This window comes from Puma concolor, chromosome D3 (assembly GCF_028749965.1).
Source record: "Puma concolor isolate L17-30 chromosome D3, mPumCon1.1.hap2, whole genome shotgun sequence".
Taxonomy (NCBI): Eukaryota; Metazoa; Chordata; class Mammalia; order Carnivora; family Felidae; genus Puma; species Puma concolor.
The window spans coordinates 80443010-80461222 of NC_141678.1; the positions used below are offsets into that span (position 1 = coordinate 80443010).

General features: G+C 35.5%; 1 protein-coding gene across 9 annotated transcripts in view; it reads left to right on the plus strand.

Annotated features, from left to right (window-relative positions):
* Positions 1-18213, plus strand: part of RELCH (RAB11 binding and LisH domain, coiled-coil and HEAT repeat containing) — a 115661-nt gene that overhangs the window by 23187 nt on the left and 74261 nt on the right. For 7 of the 9 annotated variants that reach the window (XR_015242607.1, XM_086683147.1, XM_025931081.2 and 4 more), the window contains exons 2-9: positions 1658-1747; positions 10079-10150; positions 10262-10317; positions 10419-10532; positions 12811-13014; positions 13120-13211; positions 13830-14114; positions 17189-17264. Coding sequence is in view for 8 of the 9 variants with exons in the window: in XM_086683147.1 (XP_086539273.1) it covers positions 1658-1747; positions 10079-10150; positions 10262-10317; positions 10419-10532; positions 12811-13014; positions 13120-13211; positions 13830-14114; positions 17189-17264 (989 nt within the window). In the remaining variant the exon portion in view is untranslated. The remainder of the gene's footprint in view (positions 1-1657; positions 1748-10078; positions 10151-10261; positions 10318-10418; positions 10533-12810; positions 13015-13119; positions 13212-13829; positions 14115-17188; positions 17265-18213) is intronic. The other 2 variants (XM_086683148.1, XM_025931085.2) reach the window with 1 other exon arrangement.

The window sequence follows — 18213 nt, forward strand, 5'->3', positions numbered from 1 at the left end:
TAATATTTTTCTCTGGCTGCCTTTAATATCTTCTCTTCTTTATTTTTGGTTTTCAACAGTTTGATTATGATGTGCCCAATTTCTGTTCTCTTTAACTTCATTAGTGTTTTTTGAGCTTTTTGAATTTGTATCTGTCCCATCTCTTGTCTTACCTATTGTTGACCCCAGTTTCACATTTATCAGATCTTTCATTATTTTCCCATAGGTCCCTGAGCTCTTAATTTTTTTTAATCTTTTTTTTCCCTCTCTGTTCTTAAGATTGTATAATGTCTATTCATCTATCTTGAAGGTCATTGACTCCTTCCTCAGTTATTTCCATTTTGTTATTAAACTGTTTAGAGGATTTTAAATTTCAGATAATTTCCTATATTAGGATTTCCATAGTTATTTTTGATATTCTCTGTTTTTCTGCTAAGACTTTTCTCCTTTTTTTTATTGTATGCACATATTCTTCTACTTCACTGAACATAGTTTTAGTAGTTTTTTTTTTTTTTTTTTTTAATTTTTTTTTTTTTTTCAACGTTTATTTATTTTTGGGACAGAGAGAGACAGAGCATGAACGGGGGAGGGGCAGAGAGAGAGGGAGACACAGAATCGGAAACAGGCTCCAGGCTCTGAGCCATCCGCCCAGAGCCCGACGCGGGGCTCGAACTCACGGACCGCGAGATCATGACCTGGCTGAAGTCGGACGCTTAACCGACTGCGCCACCCAGGCGCCCCAGTTATTTTTAAATCTTAGTCTATTAACTCCAATATCTGGATTATCTTCGGGTTGGTCCTCATTGATTGTGTTTAGTCTTGAGACTGGGTCACATTTTACTGCTTCTTGTGTATGAAGTAGTTTTGGACTGTATGGTGGACAAATGTGTGCTATGTTGTTATATTTTTTCAAAAAGTGTTGTTTTTTTATTGGAAATTATTTTCTAGAATTCAGTCTGCAAACTCTCAGACAGTAGCTCAAATTTCATTTCAGTTTTGTTTTGTTTTTTGTCTTTAACAAGACTGGTTGCAATCTGCCTGTGTGCACATTGTTAAGGAGTTAGCCAGAGTTCGGAGCAGGGAAACTTTAGTTATTTTAAAGTAGTTTAATTGAGGGGTACCTGGGTGGCTCAGTTGGTTAAGCGCCAAACTTTTAATTTCAGCTCAGGTCATGATCTCACGTGAGACTGAGCCCTGAGCTGGGCTCCACACTGAGTGTCGAGCCTGGTTGGGATTCTGTCTCTCCCTCTCTTTGCCCCTCCCTTGCTGGTGTGCTCTCTCTCAAAATAAATAAGTAAACTTAAAAAGAAAATAGTTTAATTGGTGTGAGCACTTTTACTTTAGTTTATTGTTTCAGTAAAATTTATTTATTTATTTTAGAGAGAGAGAGAGCAGTAGCAGGAGCAGGAGCAAGGGGCAGGGAGAGAGAGAGAGGGAGAGAGAGAGAGATTGACTTTAAGCTCCACATGTGGAGCCTGACATGGGGCTCGATCCCATGGCCCTAGCAGAAATCAGGAGTTGGATGCTCAACCAACTGAGCCACCCAGGCGTCCCTGTTTTAATAGAATTTAGAATCATAGTTTTATTAACTGATAATAATCATAGGTAAGTGATTTCTAGTGTTTTATCTTGACAATTAAATAAAAATAAATTTCTTTTATTTTTCTCATTATTACAGATCGAGCTGGGAGCATCAGTACTCTTGATTCTTTAGACTTTGCAAGATACTCAGATGATGGGAACAGGGAAACAGATGAAAGAGTGGCAGGTGAGTAACATTGTAAAGACAGATTTGGATTCTTTCACATTCAAGAAATAATAAAATGACTTGAGGAATTCTCTTCCTTCTACAGTTTGGTATATGAATATAATTATAAAAGGTAATACCAAAGTTATGTCACTGATTTATTGGCTATAGGGAACATCCTAATCCCCAGCTTCCTCTCCCAGTCTTGCTGTGCATTTCTGGTTATGCATACCTAAAATTTGCTTAGTTCTGTTTATGGGCAACAGTTGACAACCATGTACTTCTCTAACTGGTGTAAAACCGTTTCCTTTGATCTTCCAAACCAGAGCTGATATTTAGGTGTTACATATCAACACAACACTACTGACTGTGAAAATTGGTTGAAATACTTCCGTGCTGGTTGGTCAATAAAACTTTGTCTTGAGACGTGTAAATGCTCCTTAGTCTTCACAGCATCCCTCCAGAAATTTCCCTTGACCTTCCTCTGTGCCAGAAAATAAAGGGTTAATATGTGGCACAGCAGAGACCTCCAGGACCTTGTTTATTCCAATAAGAAGACCAACACTCTTTCTAAATGCTTGGTTATTCATACCAGTCTCCTTCCCATCTCCACCTTCCCATCAGTTCTGCCTTCTAGGCAGCACCATTGTATCTGTAAGAACTTCAGAAGACCAATTTGTACTCACTGTGTTCTGCCCTCATCTAATGAAGCCAGTAGGATTCTGGTCGGGGTCCATCCAGAAAATTACCAATGTAGCAGGCTTGGCTCCTTTAGCGTCCAAATAGCTGGTACCTGTCAGGTGCCTCAAAGCTGTGGCTATCTGTAATTGAAGTCATTCTTGAGTGCTTTATAGGAATTGTAGTTTTCGTAGAACATTGGTTCTTAGATGGGGGAAGCAGACAGACATCAGGTAGGTATTTTGCTCTCCACCAGAATGGTGAACCCTCCTGGTACAAGAGGGATGCCACATGGGACAGATGGAGCCCATGGGGGCAGTGTGGGATCAGGGAATATCCATAATGTCAGGGAATACCCATAATGAGGGTTCCTTTCTAGACCAACTCTGTTGAATTTTTCTTCCATTTACTGTGAGAAGTTTATTACGATCTACCAAATATTTACCTTTCACGGTCATTATGAATAAAAGTGAGTGCCAGTTTTTATGTAGCACTTGCTCTATTCTAATCACTGTTCTAAATGTGTATTAACTCATTGACTTTACAGGGTTGTCATCATCCTCTCCTCCCCAGTAAACTGAAGACACTCAGAGAGATTATATAAGACTTAAGTGGCAGGGCTAGAATTTAAATGCAGATAGCCCAGCAACAGAGCCCACACTGACTGTCCAATACACTACCTCTTAGCAGGAAGAATGAGGTTTGACCTAATTAAAAATGACATTTCAATATATGATTTTCATTCATTGCTCAAGAATAGAAATAATGAATAATTTTAAATCTCAGATGATATTGTATGTCTTAGGAAACAAAACTGATGAAACTGTTTTCAGTTTAGCAGAAGCGAAGAGGATTCAGCAGTGTAAATAGTAGCAATATCAATTGAATGGGGGAAGTCACTGGAAGAGTTTAATGTGGCTCCCTATGTGAAATCATGATTTAGTCATAAGCATTATTTATTGACTGTTGTATCAAAACAATAAATCACATCAGTAATATCTTAAAATTAACAGATTAAATGGAAATTATTTGAATACTTTGGGGACTAATTTATCTTACTTATTTTAGTATTTGTTAAGTATTGTGTTGTATAATTATATAGTATATGTTAGATGTTAGATATTTTCTGTTATATATTAAATATTAAATACATGGTCATTTATTAGACTAATCAAATATATCTGGTTTTGTACATTGTGTTATTGTTCAAATGGTTATGTAATTAGAAAGTAACTCCTACCCCAAAATTGATCACATAATTATCTTATTTCCTTTAATTTCGAAAACCTAAATTTTAGATTTAGTCAGATTTAAGGGGTTCATTATTATTCTCATTATTTAGGTATTTTAGTGTTTCTGTTTAGGGGAAACATTGATGTAAAAGCAAAATGTTATATAACCAAACATAACTAAGAATGAAATGTTGTAAATACATGGTGGTTTTGACCTTGTAGTTTTAATCTAAAGATTATACTCTGTGTCTAGGTTTGGGGAGATAAGGTAATTTTTGATCATTATACAGTGCTAATATGTAAATAAATGCTATCTTTCATCTTCATTGGAAAAGGGAAGGAAAACATGTGTTACAAGAGAGTAGCATTTAGACCTAGCTTTTGTACCATTGCCTATTATTGAACCTAGTATGTGATATGTGGGTGACACTTTATGAAAAAGTTTCAATTAATCACATTCCCATTTTCAAAAAGATTTTTGACTCTTTGCTAATCATTGGTAGTAACTAAAAAGCTTATCAAAAGACCAATAATCCAGAAAAGATTCTGTCATCTGTGACTGGATCCCATGTAAACCTCACTAAGAAAGAACAGAAATGTCTTTATTAAATTTTTCTATACTCATCTTGGGCAGAAGGAGTTTATAGGTAACACAGGTATCGATTTGAGTTTTTTCAGCATCATTCTTACCATCATTTTCCTAAATTTAAAAATCTGGTTATTTTTTCAAGTCTGTATAGGTTTTCTTCAAAGAGGAAGACATCTCAAAATGAACTAATGTTTCTTGAGCATCTGCTCTGTGCCAGGCACTGTGCTGGAGTGTTTTGTGTAAAATATTCTATTTATTTAATCTTGTTAACAGTCCTGAAGAATAGGTCATGATATCCTTATTTTATAGATCAGAAAACTGAGGCTCATCACGATTAACAAATTTGCCCAGTAGCCTCTGTATGATAAAGGATCAGGACATAAGTTTTTATTCCAGAGCCCACGATATATTTTTTATTATCAGCCTGTCACTTTAACCCATCTGTACATTCATATGGATAGCAGAATCATGTCTTTCCCATACAAGATGATTTCAACATAGCCATTTTCTTTTAAAAGAAGTAAATTTTTAAAAAGCTTTTCATTTTAAATATTTTCCATTTCTGAATTTGGAAGTGTAAATTTTCACATAAAAATGATTTAAAAAGTAGTAGACACCAAACCAAAATGAGCTTATTAACCTTAGTGTTCTGTATGTTATTAAAGAAATATAGTGTTAGTATGTATACAGTTCACCCCTTAAATTTTCAAGTTTTCTTAAAGATAGCAAGGGACATGTCTATTTTAAATGTTGAGACTGCCATTTTAAAGTTTATTTTAGACATTCTAAGCATCTGCTATGTGTTAGGCACTAGATATAGAAGCATGAAATAGATAGTTTCTGCTGTCAAGGAATTGGTCCTGAAAATGTCCGTATCTGTAATATAAATAAATATTCAGTACTTTAGAGACTGTGGTAAGGACCTTGTTAATTTTGGAACCACAGATAACCCTGTCTCAGTTTCACATGATCTGTCTTTTAGCATCAGAGTCTCTGAATATCCATTCATTCAACTAATATTTGTGGAGTGCTTACTCTACTCAAGGTATTATGCTGTTCTGTTAACAATAACCAACAAAGTAGACATTTGAAGCCTTTACAAAGCTTACATAATCTAGTATACATTCTAAAATGATCTGATTTTTGCCTGGGAAATAACCTGGCCTGTTCCCTGACGAAGGAGCATCAATAGCCCTCTCATCCCTTAACTCTTGGCCTGCAGAATACATATCCAGATTTACCAGATTAAATAAGCCCATTTGTCTCTTTCTTATGTATTTCTCTCGTGGTACAGATATCTATACTTCCTATTAGTAATACATTTTGTTTTTCTTATTTTGAGCCTTACTTAAATCTTTATGATTTTGCGTGATTTGAAATGGGATAGATGCTCCAACAAGGCTTTAAAGGCAACAAGCTTTTAATATGGTTATAGGGTGTTATGATTTTTTTTAAGTTTATTTACTTGAGAGAGAGGGAAGAACGAGCTGGGGAGGGGCAGAGAGAGAGAATCCCGAGTATGCTATACGATGAGCACGGAGCCCGACATGGGACTTGATCTCCCAACTGTGAGATCATGACCTGAGCCGAAATCAAGAGTTAGATGCTGAACTGACCTGAGCCGCCTGGGCACCCCTAGGGTGTTGTAATTTATATGATAAGTCATAAAGGTCTGAACTAGGACAATTGCAGAGACAATTGAGGTGAATAACTTTTTAAAGGGTTATTCAGGGGCGCCTGGGTGGCGCAGTCGGTTAAGCGTCCGACTTCAGCCAGGTCACGATCTCGCGGTCCGTGAGTTCGAGCCCCGCGTCAGGCTCTGGGCTGATGGCTCAGAGCCTGGAGCCTGTTTCCGATTCTCTGTCTCCCTCTCTCTCTGCCCCTCCCCCGTTCATGCTCTGTCTCTCTCTGTCCCAAAAATAAAAAATAAACGTTGAAAAAAAAAATTAAAAAAAAAAAATAAAGGGTTATTCAAGGGTTGGAATTAATATGGCTTGGACATTTAATAAATGTGGACTGAGTAAGCACAAGGGATAAGTGAAGAGTAATGTCCAGGTTTCCTGTTGGGGCATCTGGATAGATAGTGGTGCCATTAATGGAGAGAGGCTGCAGGAGGAAGAAGGAGAGCAGATTTGAGAGGAGGATGAAATTCATTTAGATAGAATCAAATTCAAAACCTATGAGACATTCAGGTGGGCATGTCCTCGAGATAATTAGGTAGGACTGTATCTTTGGGAAAAGGTTTAAAGATTTTTGAATCTTCGGAGTAGTTGTCACAGTTAAAACCATAAGAGTAAATATCAATCCAGTGGGGTATGTAGGGTAAGAAAAGGACCAAAGATAGTACCCTGAAAAACATCAGCTTTGGGATGAGTGACAGAGGATTCTATGAGAGAACCTGAGCAGGTTCTCACTAGGATGAACAGAAAACTAAATGTTTATAAACTATGGAGATTGCCTCTTGCTTCCATTCATTTATTTTTCACTATCTACTAGTCTTGCCTAACAGTAAGTAGTATTCCTTTCTGATGTTTATAATAGGCAGGGAGAATTCTCTAAACCCCGGAGGGGTAGTGATGGTACTGCCTTACGATTTTTGTATCATTTTAGGAATAGATTTGTATTTTAACTCATATTCTTAAAAGAATTTTCCTATTTCTTAGAACTGTTCCTGGGATAATAAAATAAGTAATAAAAATGGGGAAATAGTTGTGGTACCTGGCTCAGTCAGTTGAGCGTCCAACTTTGGCGCATGTTATGATCTCACGGTTCGTGGGTTTGAGCCCCATGTCCGGCTTTGTGTTGATACCATGGAGCCTGCTTGGGATTCTCTCTCTCCCTCTCCTTCTGCCCCCCCTCCCCTTGTTCATGCTCTGTCTCAAAAATAAATAAACATTAAAAAAATGGGGAAGTGGTATTTTATTATGAAGTCAAATCTCTTTGAAAAAAAAATAAACCAGGAAATTCTGACTTGAAAGAAGACTGTTTCATGTCTACCATGGCAAGGACCTTGGCTCAGCCCTGTTGATTGGGACTCTTCAACAATGAACAGGAACAGGAATGAAGAAATACTTGACTCTGATCAGAGTTATATCAGAGTTATGGAAAAAATTTTCTAAAATAATATTTTGAGTTCTGTGCCAAAATATCCTAGACTAGCAAATATTTCAATATATTTGTGATACATAGTGATACAGTGATTGGGCCACAAAGGATTGATTTTTTTTTTTTTTTCTGCTTTGAAATTTAACATTTTACCTTTCTGTAAAGTCATGAGAACATGATCTTGCAGCACTCAGATACCTCTGGTAGAATACCGGTACTCCAACCCTCGTTGGTAAATAGCAGTTACAACCACTGTAGAGTTGTTTATACTGGCAATCATTAATTATTTTGGTAAGATTGTAATATGTAATATTAGAATATACCTACACCTTTGCACTTACTACTTTAGTTCCAATAAAGTTGCCTTCAGTAGGGTTAGGCTACTCGTAGAGGATTTGAGATAGTGGAGTGAGCAGGTTGGTAGTTGGTTCCTACAGTGTTTTTCTGTTGTTGTTGTTGTTTGTTTGTTTGTTTACAAACATAAACATCCTCAAACATTTTTATGAAGAATTAAAATATGTGAAAAATACTTGGAGGTTATTTGGTACAATGTATCTCTTTTGGTACAATTTATCTCTTTATAGAATATTTAATTTTAAGCTTTAATCCAGTGTTTTTTAATAAAGAAGAGACAAATTCGTCTATGTGTAAATATAACTATTTAGACTTTCTTGTGAAACTTTCTCATGTAACTGCAATTACTTGATCATACTGTGCCTTTATAGAAATGTCCTATAGCTTCAAATATATATGCCTTTGTCTTTCAAAGTCTATATTGTATATTAAGAAACATGCAGCAGAGTGAATTCATTTTGATAAGCACTATCTTTTCAAAGCATTGGTAACTTTTAGTGACATTTGGCAATGTATTTGTAGATGTGCATAAAAATATAAATTCTTGCCGTCTGACATGGGTTTTTCTGGCTTTCTGTGCCTTGATCATTCAATGTTTTGCTCTTAGTCACCTAAACTTTTCACCAATTGAATTTGAGTTTTTCACAGTTTGTGTTTTAACCTTTTTTTTTTTTAATTTATTTTTTTCATATTTCTATCATTCTGGTGCAGGCATTTCTGATCTGCAATTGTTCTGTAATATGTCTTAGTAAATTGTAAGTGATACTGAAAGCATAATACATATTACTGATTTTACTTAAGGCATAGTTAAGTATTTTTAGATCCAAATCAGTTACCTAGAGCTTTGAAATTAAACCTGTTTTGTACTTACACACTGAATGTGTGCAGTCGGATTTTAAACACAAACTCTGTTTCCAGAAGTGTAAGTTTTAGGAAAAATGTTTTAACTTTGTTGCACAGAAATGTTTGCAGATCAGCATTGCTAACTACCAAAAAAGAAGTAACATACATGTCATCTGACTTTTAGTTGTGCTTTCATGTTGCTGCAGTGAAGTTCTGTGCATCAAAATAATTGGCCTTCATGTACTAGATGTGATTCAATTACATCTTAAGTTTTTAATGGAAATATGCAAACTGAGTGAATCCTAATTTTTCCATATATTTTTATAGCTGTATTGTCTCTGAGAGCATCTCATTGCCATCTTCTTTTTCTGTTTATTAGCCAATCAGGAAGAACTTGCCATCTTTAAATTTTTTAATTTGCTGGATTTTATGCAGAACTATTTAAATACTATAATTTTTAAATATCTAGTTGTGACAAAGATCACTTAATTTTCCCAGAGCTTTACTTCATGGAAATGGCTTCTCCCCCCGCAGTTAAGCTTGCTTTTTCTTCAGAGCAATATTTATGTATTTTAAAGACAGTTCCCAGTAACGACACATATAGTTAAATCTTGCCTATGATGAAACATTTTAAAGAGCTTTTAAAAATGTTTCCTCAGATTCATGTTTATCTTATCAATAACAAGAGAAATCTTTGAGTTTCATTAGTTAGTATCTCTTAACATGAAGAGATATCTATTTGGAGAGTTATCAGAAACTTTGAAATCCTACCTAATTTTACTTAGTATCCTTAGGTACTCTGCATTTAGAATTAACACATTTACTTTAGAATGGTCTTAAATAAAAATTGAAAGACAAACTGTTTCTACCCTTTGGCTTTAAATGAAACCTAAAACCCATAGGAACATTTTTTGAGATATGTGTTTAACATATCTATGCTTGTTTGTAGAAAACAGACATTTGTTGGTAGAAAAGCTTACAGCTATGACAACATTTGTTAAATATTTAAACCGTATTTCTTCAATATCTTAATGAAGGGATATATTCACTAATGTTTCTGTATATTGATTTATAACATTATTCTATATAATGCATTTAAAAATACCCTTAACTTTTTTTTTTAAGTATATTTTCTTGGACTTGATCTAAGTTTTTGTCTTTTCCCCTCAACTATGTCACCTGAAAACGTTCCGTTGCATTTTCTTACCTCCAGTGAGAGAAGTACAAGCACCCAGATGACTACTATTTTTATTTACCTAAATGAGAGTATGCCATAGATTTTATTTTTAAATAGAGCTATTCCTTGTCAGACAGCTAGAACATTTGATCAACAATCCCCCTGAATTCTAAAACTATGGAAAACATTCACCAGTTTGCTTGCAAACCAACTCTGCTGCATGCGTTCACAAATTTCATAAAGATTGCATGCTTTCTGTTTTCAATACAGATTGTATTTTTTTTTCATACCCATCCTTGCTTTTTATTTTTTTATTTTTGTTTCCCCTTTCTTGGTTGGATGCCTGTGTGTGTTTATTCCAAATCCCTGTCCAGTCCTGGAGTTTGAACTACGGAAAGCCAAGGAGACCATTCAGGCCCTCCGAGCCAACCTGACAAAGGCTGCAGGTGGTGTACATAAAACTTTTTTGAGACTTTTTCTACTTTGACGATGTAGAAGTAGCTGAGATATTTTCAAATGTAAAGTAGTAAAGTATTATTTATATTTTCTTCCACCAGAACATGAAGTTCCTTTACAGGAACGAAAAAATTACAAATCAAGTCCTGAAATTCAGGTGGGTGAATGACAGACCTAAAAGTATCTTCCACATAAAATGGTAGCACAACTATTGATGGAAGGACGCTTATAGTATTGTATCTTTTATTTTGCCTGTAGGAACCAATCAAACCTCTTGAAAAGAGAGCTCTAAACTTCTTAGTCAATGAATTTTTATTGAAGAATAACTACAAGCTTACATCAATAACCTTTTCAGATGAAAATGATGATCAGGTACAATTACTTTTTTTTTTTTTTTTTTTTTGACAATGATTTGTTTCCTTTTCACTTACAACGTACTTACTTTCTTTTTTTACCTAGTTTCTTTAGTTTTCTAGAAGTCATACAGTAAACTTCTATAATGCTAGTTCCCAGACACTTGTGCACCCGCACAGTCGAGTATTCTTTTGGTCATCCTCCCATTGCCACACTCCACTTTGTCACTGTCTTGCTCCCACTACCTCTATTTCATCTTATTAAGATCTCCGCCTTCTCAACAGCTCTGTTTTCACGTCAGCCATCTCCTGCCTACTACTTTAAATCCTTCCTTATCAATTCTAAACTCCAAAGCACTCTCAACTTTTGTTTTAGCTTATCCTCCACCTGCCTCACCAAAATTAGCTTTTGTCTGTTTATTATAATCTTGCCAAACAGAAGGGCTGGCATCCCCCTCAGCATATCTGGTTCCTTCGGAGCTTTGTGCTTTTGTTCGTTCTTTCCCCTTGTCGCTGAAATACAATTAGTTCCCCTGTCCCCTTGTTGCCATGTGCCTTGTAAATACCTAAACCTTTTCCATGAGCGTGCACACAGGTCATCACCTTTCCAAGATCTTTCCTTCTGCCTCAAGATAGAAACTCTCTCCTCTCTCAATTCTTGACAGTTCTTTAATTATAGTACATATGATACTTTCTTTATGTCCTCACTCTTGAATGGTGAAAGCCCCTGAATGGCAACAATATTTTATTCCTTTTTCTAAACACCTGGTAGATATCCAATAAATGTTTGTTGAATATAGATGGATGAATGGACATTTGAATCATATGTGCAATAGTCATTTAATAATTTTTTTAAAGCTTAAATCTGTTTAGTTCTTGTTGTAAGCCAAGCACTGTGTTAAGACCTTAATATACATTTTATTTTATCCTTACAAAAATCCTCAGAGGTAAGTATACCCATTTTACAGATGATATGTTTAAGTTTCTAGTTAATTTAGAACAGTAATAAATGGAGACAGGAATTTCATACTTCTTGAGTCTGATTTCTCCAAAGCCCCCACTTTTAATACCTGCCTTATATCTGCTTCAGATTTAAACGTCAATAATGGCTATTGTCATTCAAATAAAGTCTCAAAGGAATAAGAGTATCACATTTAGAACATTCAGATGAATATGGCATAGTTTCTCAAAGAAGGTTTCCCAAATAAATTATAAATAAATAAGTTACAAGATACCAAATTAGTACTAAATTTTGATGTATTAGAGAAAGAATGATAGGACAATATATTTGCATGTGATTGATTACTCTGGAATTTTATAAAGCTCTTCAAAAAAATCTTTGCCCTTAGAATGCTTGAGGTGCTATGCCTTTTTGTACTTTAGTAATAAAATTGTGTTAGACTGAATTCAAGAGAATGCTTTATGTACAGCAAACCAAAGAGCAGCTATTTGGATTCTGAAAATTGTAGAAAGCATTTTTAATAATATAAATTAGATTAGGGGCACCTGGGTGGCTCAGTCAATGAAGCATCCAACTCTTGATCTCTGCTTAGGTCAGGATCTCATGGTTCACGAGTTCCAGCTGCACATCGCGCTGTGCTAATATTGCAAGGCCTGCTTGGAATTCTCTCTCCCTCTGTCTCTCTGCCCCTACCCCACTTGTGCACACTCTCTCTCTCTCAAAATAAATAAATAAACTTAGAAAAAAAATTTTTAAGAAAAATAATATAAATTAGATTCAAACAGCTATAACAAGAAAGCAAGCAGATTAAATTGCTTGCTTACCCACCAGAGATTACACTAAATTTATGTAGTTTAGAATAATAAAGGAAGAACAAAATTAATGCCATCAATGAGTTTACTTGTAAATAATGGGTACAATTTATGAACTAAGATTTTCTTCATATAGACATGTTCTATGATTTCATGCAAATATTTAAGTATATTTTATAAGTTGAAAATTAACGCAATTTAAAAGTTAAGAGTTAACGTTTTTGAGAGATTTCATAAAAAGATTTCATAAAATGTGCAACAATTTGACATCTAAAACAGTTAAACCTGTTTACCTAGAACATCGAGAAACTTACAAGAATAATATTAGACAGTGGAAGATAGATGCAAAATAAGTTCACAGTGTTGTTTACCTACTTGAACCTTACACTTTGACCTTACAACAACATTATGATTATGTTGGGTTTTCAAGATATTAGCCTGTAAGGAATAAAATGAATCTCAAAAATGCAGGATAAAATTTCATCATAGTTTTTTTTTTAATGTTGTTATTATTCATCTTTCAGGATTTTGAACTATGGGATGATGTAGGATTAAACATTCCAAAACCTCCAGACTTACTGCAACTCTACCGAGATTTTGGAAACCATCAGGTGACTGGGAAAGATCTTGTGGATGTGGCCAGTGGTGTAGAAGAAGACGAATTAGAGGCTCTTACACCAGTTTTAGGCAACCTTCCTCCAAGCCTTGAAACTCCTCAGACTGTAGAGGTGAGTAATACTAACTAACTAGTCAAGTCCACAAAAAGTTTTTAAGCTGTGTAAAAGCATGCTATGAGATCTTGAGTTTCTGTTTTTCTCCCATTTTGATTTTAGAACTCCTTGCTAGTACAGAAATTAGAAGATAAAATTAGTTTATTAAATAGTGAGAAATGGTCTTTGATGGAGCAAATCAGAAGACTTGAAAGGTTAGTACTTAATCATCATTTCTAAAAAATCTCTTAAAGATTTAAAAGAAATTGGCACATTATATAAATATATAAGATAACATTTCAGTTGTAAGACATAATTTTTCATATTCTAATACTTCTGAAAAAATGTCTTTTAATTGCTTTATATATTTAATATCTTCTTCCCCCCACCCCCTGCAAAAGTTATTAAGTAATTGTAGTAATCGTATAATTGATTAACTCTTGGAATCAAGGAATAAGATAGTGTTTATTAGTTGTGTCAGTATTAATAACTCCCTCACACTAATGTTGTAAATATTTCCCACAGATTATCTCATTAATCCTTCTTGTAATTCTGTGGGTTGGATGCAGTTTTTCCCATTTTGCAAATACAGAAAAGTGCCAGTTCAAAGCAGAGTTTATAAGGCCATTTTTATGCTTCATTGAGTTTGTAGCTATACTTTTAGGTATATGAAGCATTCGTGTATATGGTACAGAAAAGATTAATCAGTTGCCAACCAATTTTCTATTAATATGTTATATGTTTAATGAATTAAATCTATTGCGAGGTTTATGCTCTTGCCAAAGTTTTAAGAAATATACTTGTTCTCTGATAATTTCTCTTTCTTTCTACAGTGAAATGGACTTCCTCAAAAATGAACACTTTGCCATCCCAGTGGTTTGTGACTCTGTTCAGCCTTCTTTGGATCATAAAGACTCTGAAGACACTGGACAGAATCCAGTTATAAATAGTTCAGACAAGGAAAAAGACAAGGATATCCATCTCTCAAAATCAGATGAAGTGGATTCCTCTATTCCTAAGGAGAATTTCCCAAGTTCTCTCCCCAGGAGAGAAAGAGAAGAAATGCCCTCTTCTTCTCCATCAAGTAAAAACACAGTCCATTTTGATAAACCCAATAGGTTGGTATGCATCCTGTGTCTTGAAGTGCATCTTTCATGTATTTTGTTTCTTGCCAAACTGGAGGAGCTTCATTGTTTATTTTGCAGGTCACGTGTATGAGCTTTTACATTTGTCATGAAATGAACACATAGCAAAGTATATGTCTCAAAAAAACCAAACAACAGCAAAAAAAAACCTATCACAAAGTCATTACTAAGTGAAATTATATTAAAGAGGATTAGAACATAAATGGGGTAGCTTCTATCTTAGCCAAGTACTTAAACTCATAAAATAATATGTATGTTCTATATGCTTTAAGCACTGGTAGTGGTTGGTTTTTAACTTTTCTCTATCCAGTCATTAACAGACTCAGTATGAGCAGTTGGTATTACAGTTACCAATGTAAATAGGGGAATTGTTTCTGCTCCTAGTCCTTTCTCCTGTGTCTGCTCCCATTACTAATATTGTATTATTAATATCCTCTTGATTCATTTAATTTTTGTTGGGTCTCAGTGATTGAACTTTGATGAGAAAATAATGGCACCTGCCCTTTTACGATCCAGGTTTTCCAGTGGAGGAGAGAATATAATTAAAAATGTTTTTAGGTTGTAATATGAAAAAGTCATTTTAAGAAAAGAATATTTACTATACTCTTTTTTATATTTTAGGCACAGTTCTAAATTCTTTATGTATCCTAATTTATTTAATCCTCACAAATATCCTATGGTGTATTCTGAACCACACAGTCATGCTTCCTCTCCCTATTTTTTTTTATAGTTTATTTATTTATTTTTGAGAGAGAGAGAGAGCAAGCAAGCCAGGGAGGGGCAGAGAGAGAGAAAGAGAGAGAGAGAATCCCAAGCAGGCTCTGCACTGTTAGCACAGAGCCCAGTGCAGGGCTTGAACTCATGAACCGTGAGATCATGACCAGAGCTGAAACCAAGAGTCTGACGCTTAACTAACTGAGCCACCTAGGCGCCCCTCCTCTTCCTATTGAATAGATGGATATTACACCTAATATTGGGGTATAATAGGAAAGCATGACTGATTTCTTTTAGACTTTACTCATTGTTAGTAAGAAGTATGTGATTTTTGTATTTTTTTTTTTTTTAATTTTTTTTTTTTCAACGTTTATTTATTTTTGGGACAGAGAGAGACAGAGCATGAACGGGGGAGGGGCAGAGAGAGAGGGAGACACAGAATCGGAAACAGGCTCCAGGCTCTGAGCCATCAGCCCAGAGCCTGACGCGGGGCTCGAACTCACGGACCGCGAGATCGTGACCTGGCTGAAGTCGGACGCTTAACCGACTGCGCCACCCAGGCGCCCCTGTATTTTATTTTTTTAAGAAAATCTTTCCACTGATGAGCCACAACCTTTTGTATACCCACTAGCCATACTTTTTCTTTAGGTATAAGGGAGGTTACAGAGTTGAAGTAGATATGGCTCAGTCCTCAAGGTACATTTTTTTTTCTAGTAGGGTAAGATAGAGTCATAAAAATCTGTTATGATATGCAACCATAATGGCATTTGTAGTAGTTCTTTAGTATTTAGGAGTACTTCCATTTGTTTCTTTCGATATGCCAAAGCCACTTCCTAGAGAAAGATGGTCGTTCAATTTGTTCAACTAATTTTTTTAGCCCTTAACTAACTATGTGCCAGGTGGTATCAACAAGGAATATAGTGGAAGGCAAAACATGCTGCGACCCCTTCAGTCACAAACCTTATAGTGTGAGAGGTGAGCAATCAGACAATCATAATAAAGTATGAAAAATAGTAATATAAGTGCAGCTTGCTTTGGGAACACACAATCAGGGCACCTAAGCTAGTCATCAGAGCAGGAAAGGTTTCAGGGAAGAAGTGTCTAACCTGAGACCTAACAACCAAGTAGGAGTTAACCAGACAAAGAGGTAGGAGGAAGGGTGTTCCCTCTCAGGGAGGAGAGGAGAATACCGCACGTTTGGGGAACTAAGAAGAATCTAGTAAGGTTTAAGCAGAGACTAAGACATATAAGCCATTTTACCTCATGGGACATGATGGTATCTAAGTTTTAGAGAGTCGTCTGAGGTAGAGGTGATTGGAAGGTAGCAAGACTGGTAGAAAGAAGACTAACAGGGCATCCGTTGGAAGAATCCAGGTAAGAAATGAGTAAGACTGACTTGTACTAGAAAGAAGCGGGTAGAATTTTAGATAAAAGGTAAAAGCTTGGTTGGATTTGAGGTTAAAAGAAAGGGAAGAGATAAAGGCTGATTTGTGGTTTCTCGCTTGGGCAGTTCAATGGATTATGGGAGAGTCTCCTGAAAGAATACGGGAAAAGGAACATAAATGAGCAAATAGACTCAAATTTGGTACACTACTGTAACTGTCATCATAGAAATTACTGAATGCCACTTTGTAGTGTATACTAAATAAGCTCCGTTTTGTAACTTTTAGTGTTATCCCTTTGTGGATTGAGCACGTGAAGTACAACTCAGTCATGTTTTATGAATACTACTACATAGAAACTAGTGTCTTTTTAGAAATATAAATGTTTTAACCTCATTTATTTAACATGAATAGGTTAATGTTTTTAATTACAAAAAAATACTTTCTTTACAAAATACCTTGAATGTTGACTGAACCTCTGCTTCATTTATTTTAATTTTTCCCTCTTTTATGTGGGTTTCTAACATTAAGGTTTATCACTTTATCATTAGATAGGGCTGCAAAACTTTGATTCCTGTCAGCAACTTGTATCCACTATCTACCTTTCTGGGACCACTGAGAATTGGAGACAAAAAAGTCCCCATTTCAGATTTTGCAAATCCTTTCTATAATCATTGACCTGCTGTACACTTCAGGTTTGATCCATTGATATTTACAGGCTGCTCACTCACATAACATCAAACAACTTTAAGATCAGCGGTGACTGCTAATTTTTTCCCCTGTAGAATTCTCTGCTGAAGTGTCCTTCAAGTCATTGGTGGCTGAAAAATCTAGTCAGCATTTGAGGGGCAGGATTAATGCAGGAATGGGAGTTATAATGTGCCGCTTACCTTCTAAATGCCAGTGGTAACTATTTGGTATTGTCCCCTTTTCATCCAATTTTTCTTCTAGGAAATTGTCTCCTGCTTTCCACCAAGCTCTACTTTCTTTTTGTCGAATGTCAGCAGATAGTCGTTTAGGATCAGAGGTAAATTATACCATTTTTGTCTTGGAACTTTATTAAAACACTTGGTTTTTCTTTTCAGTATCTCATCCAAAAGCAACTGTGATAAGACTATTTCAAATACCCATCTATTTTTTAAAATAATGCTCTAAGAATAGTTCGTAAAATTTTAAACTTTGAAGGAAGATAGTTGATTATTTCTCTGTTCTTTGGATTAAAGTTTATTTAGTATTAAATTGACTTTCTGTAGTCTGTTTTTAATTTGTTATGTCTACTGACATATGGTAATACGCCTCTCTTTGGTACAATTCAGAAAACCAATGTAAGGGTACACATTGTTTATATTTTAGTTATTTTTAGATTACTCCATTATTTTTTACTTCATTAGTAATGGTTATCTTCAATTGCTGGGTCTGTTAGCCCTCAGATTAGGTTTCCTCAAATGCTTTGTAATTGTGGGAGGTTGGTCTTGAGAGAGGGTATTTCATGAAAATTTTTTTCTATCTTTATACTCACTTCTCCCTTTCTGGTTGTTTTGTGGTTGATCCCACTTGACCTCCCGCAGGCTTCTGTTTCACAATGTCATTGAGAACGTGAAAGAGCTAGAGGCTGGTTTGGATGCATTTCTGGCCTCTGGCCATCCTCCCTGCAAGACTGGGTCAACCTCCATGGGCCTCCTCTTGCATGCAGCTTCGTTCTATAAACTATCACTGTAATCATAGATTGTAGCAATGTGGGCATCTTTTCAAGAATAAAAAAAAAAAAAAGATCATTGAGGCTGCCTCAGTCCTATGTTATCCCTACTTGTTCCCAGAACTGCAGCCTAGTGGGGCTCTTTGGATTCACCCTTGCTTCTTACTGGTGTTTTCGATCCATTTCTGGCTTACGGAAATGTTGATCCTGTTTGGGAACACAGTTATTGTTGACGATGGTGATGTTCTTGTTATTATCATTGCCATCATAAGTTGGAATT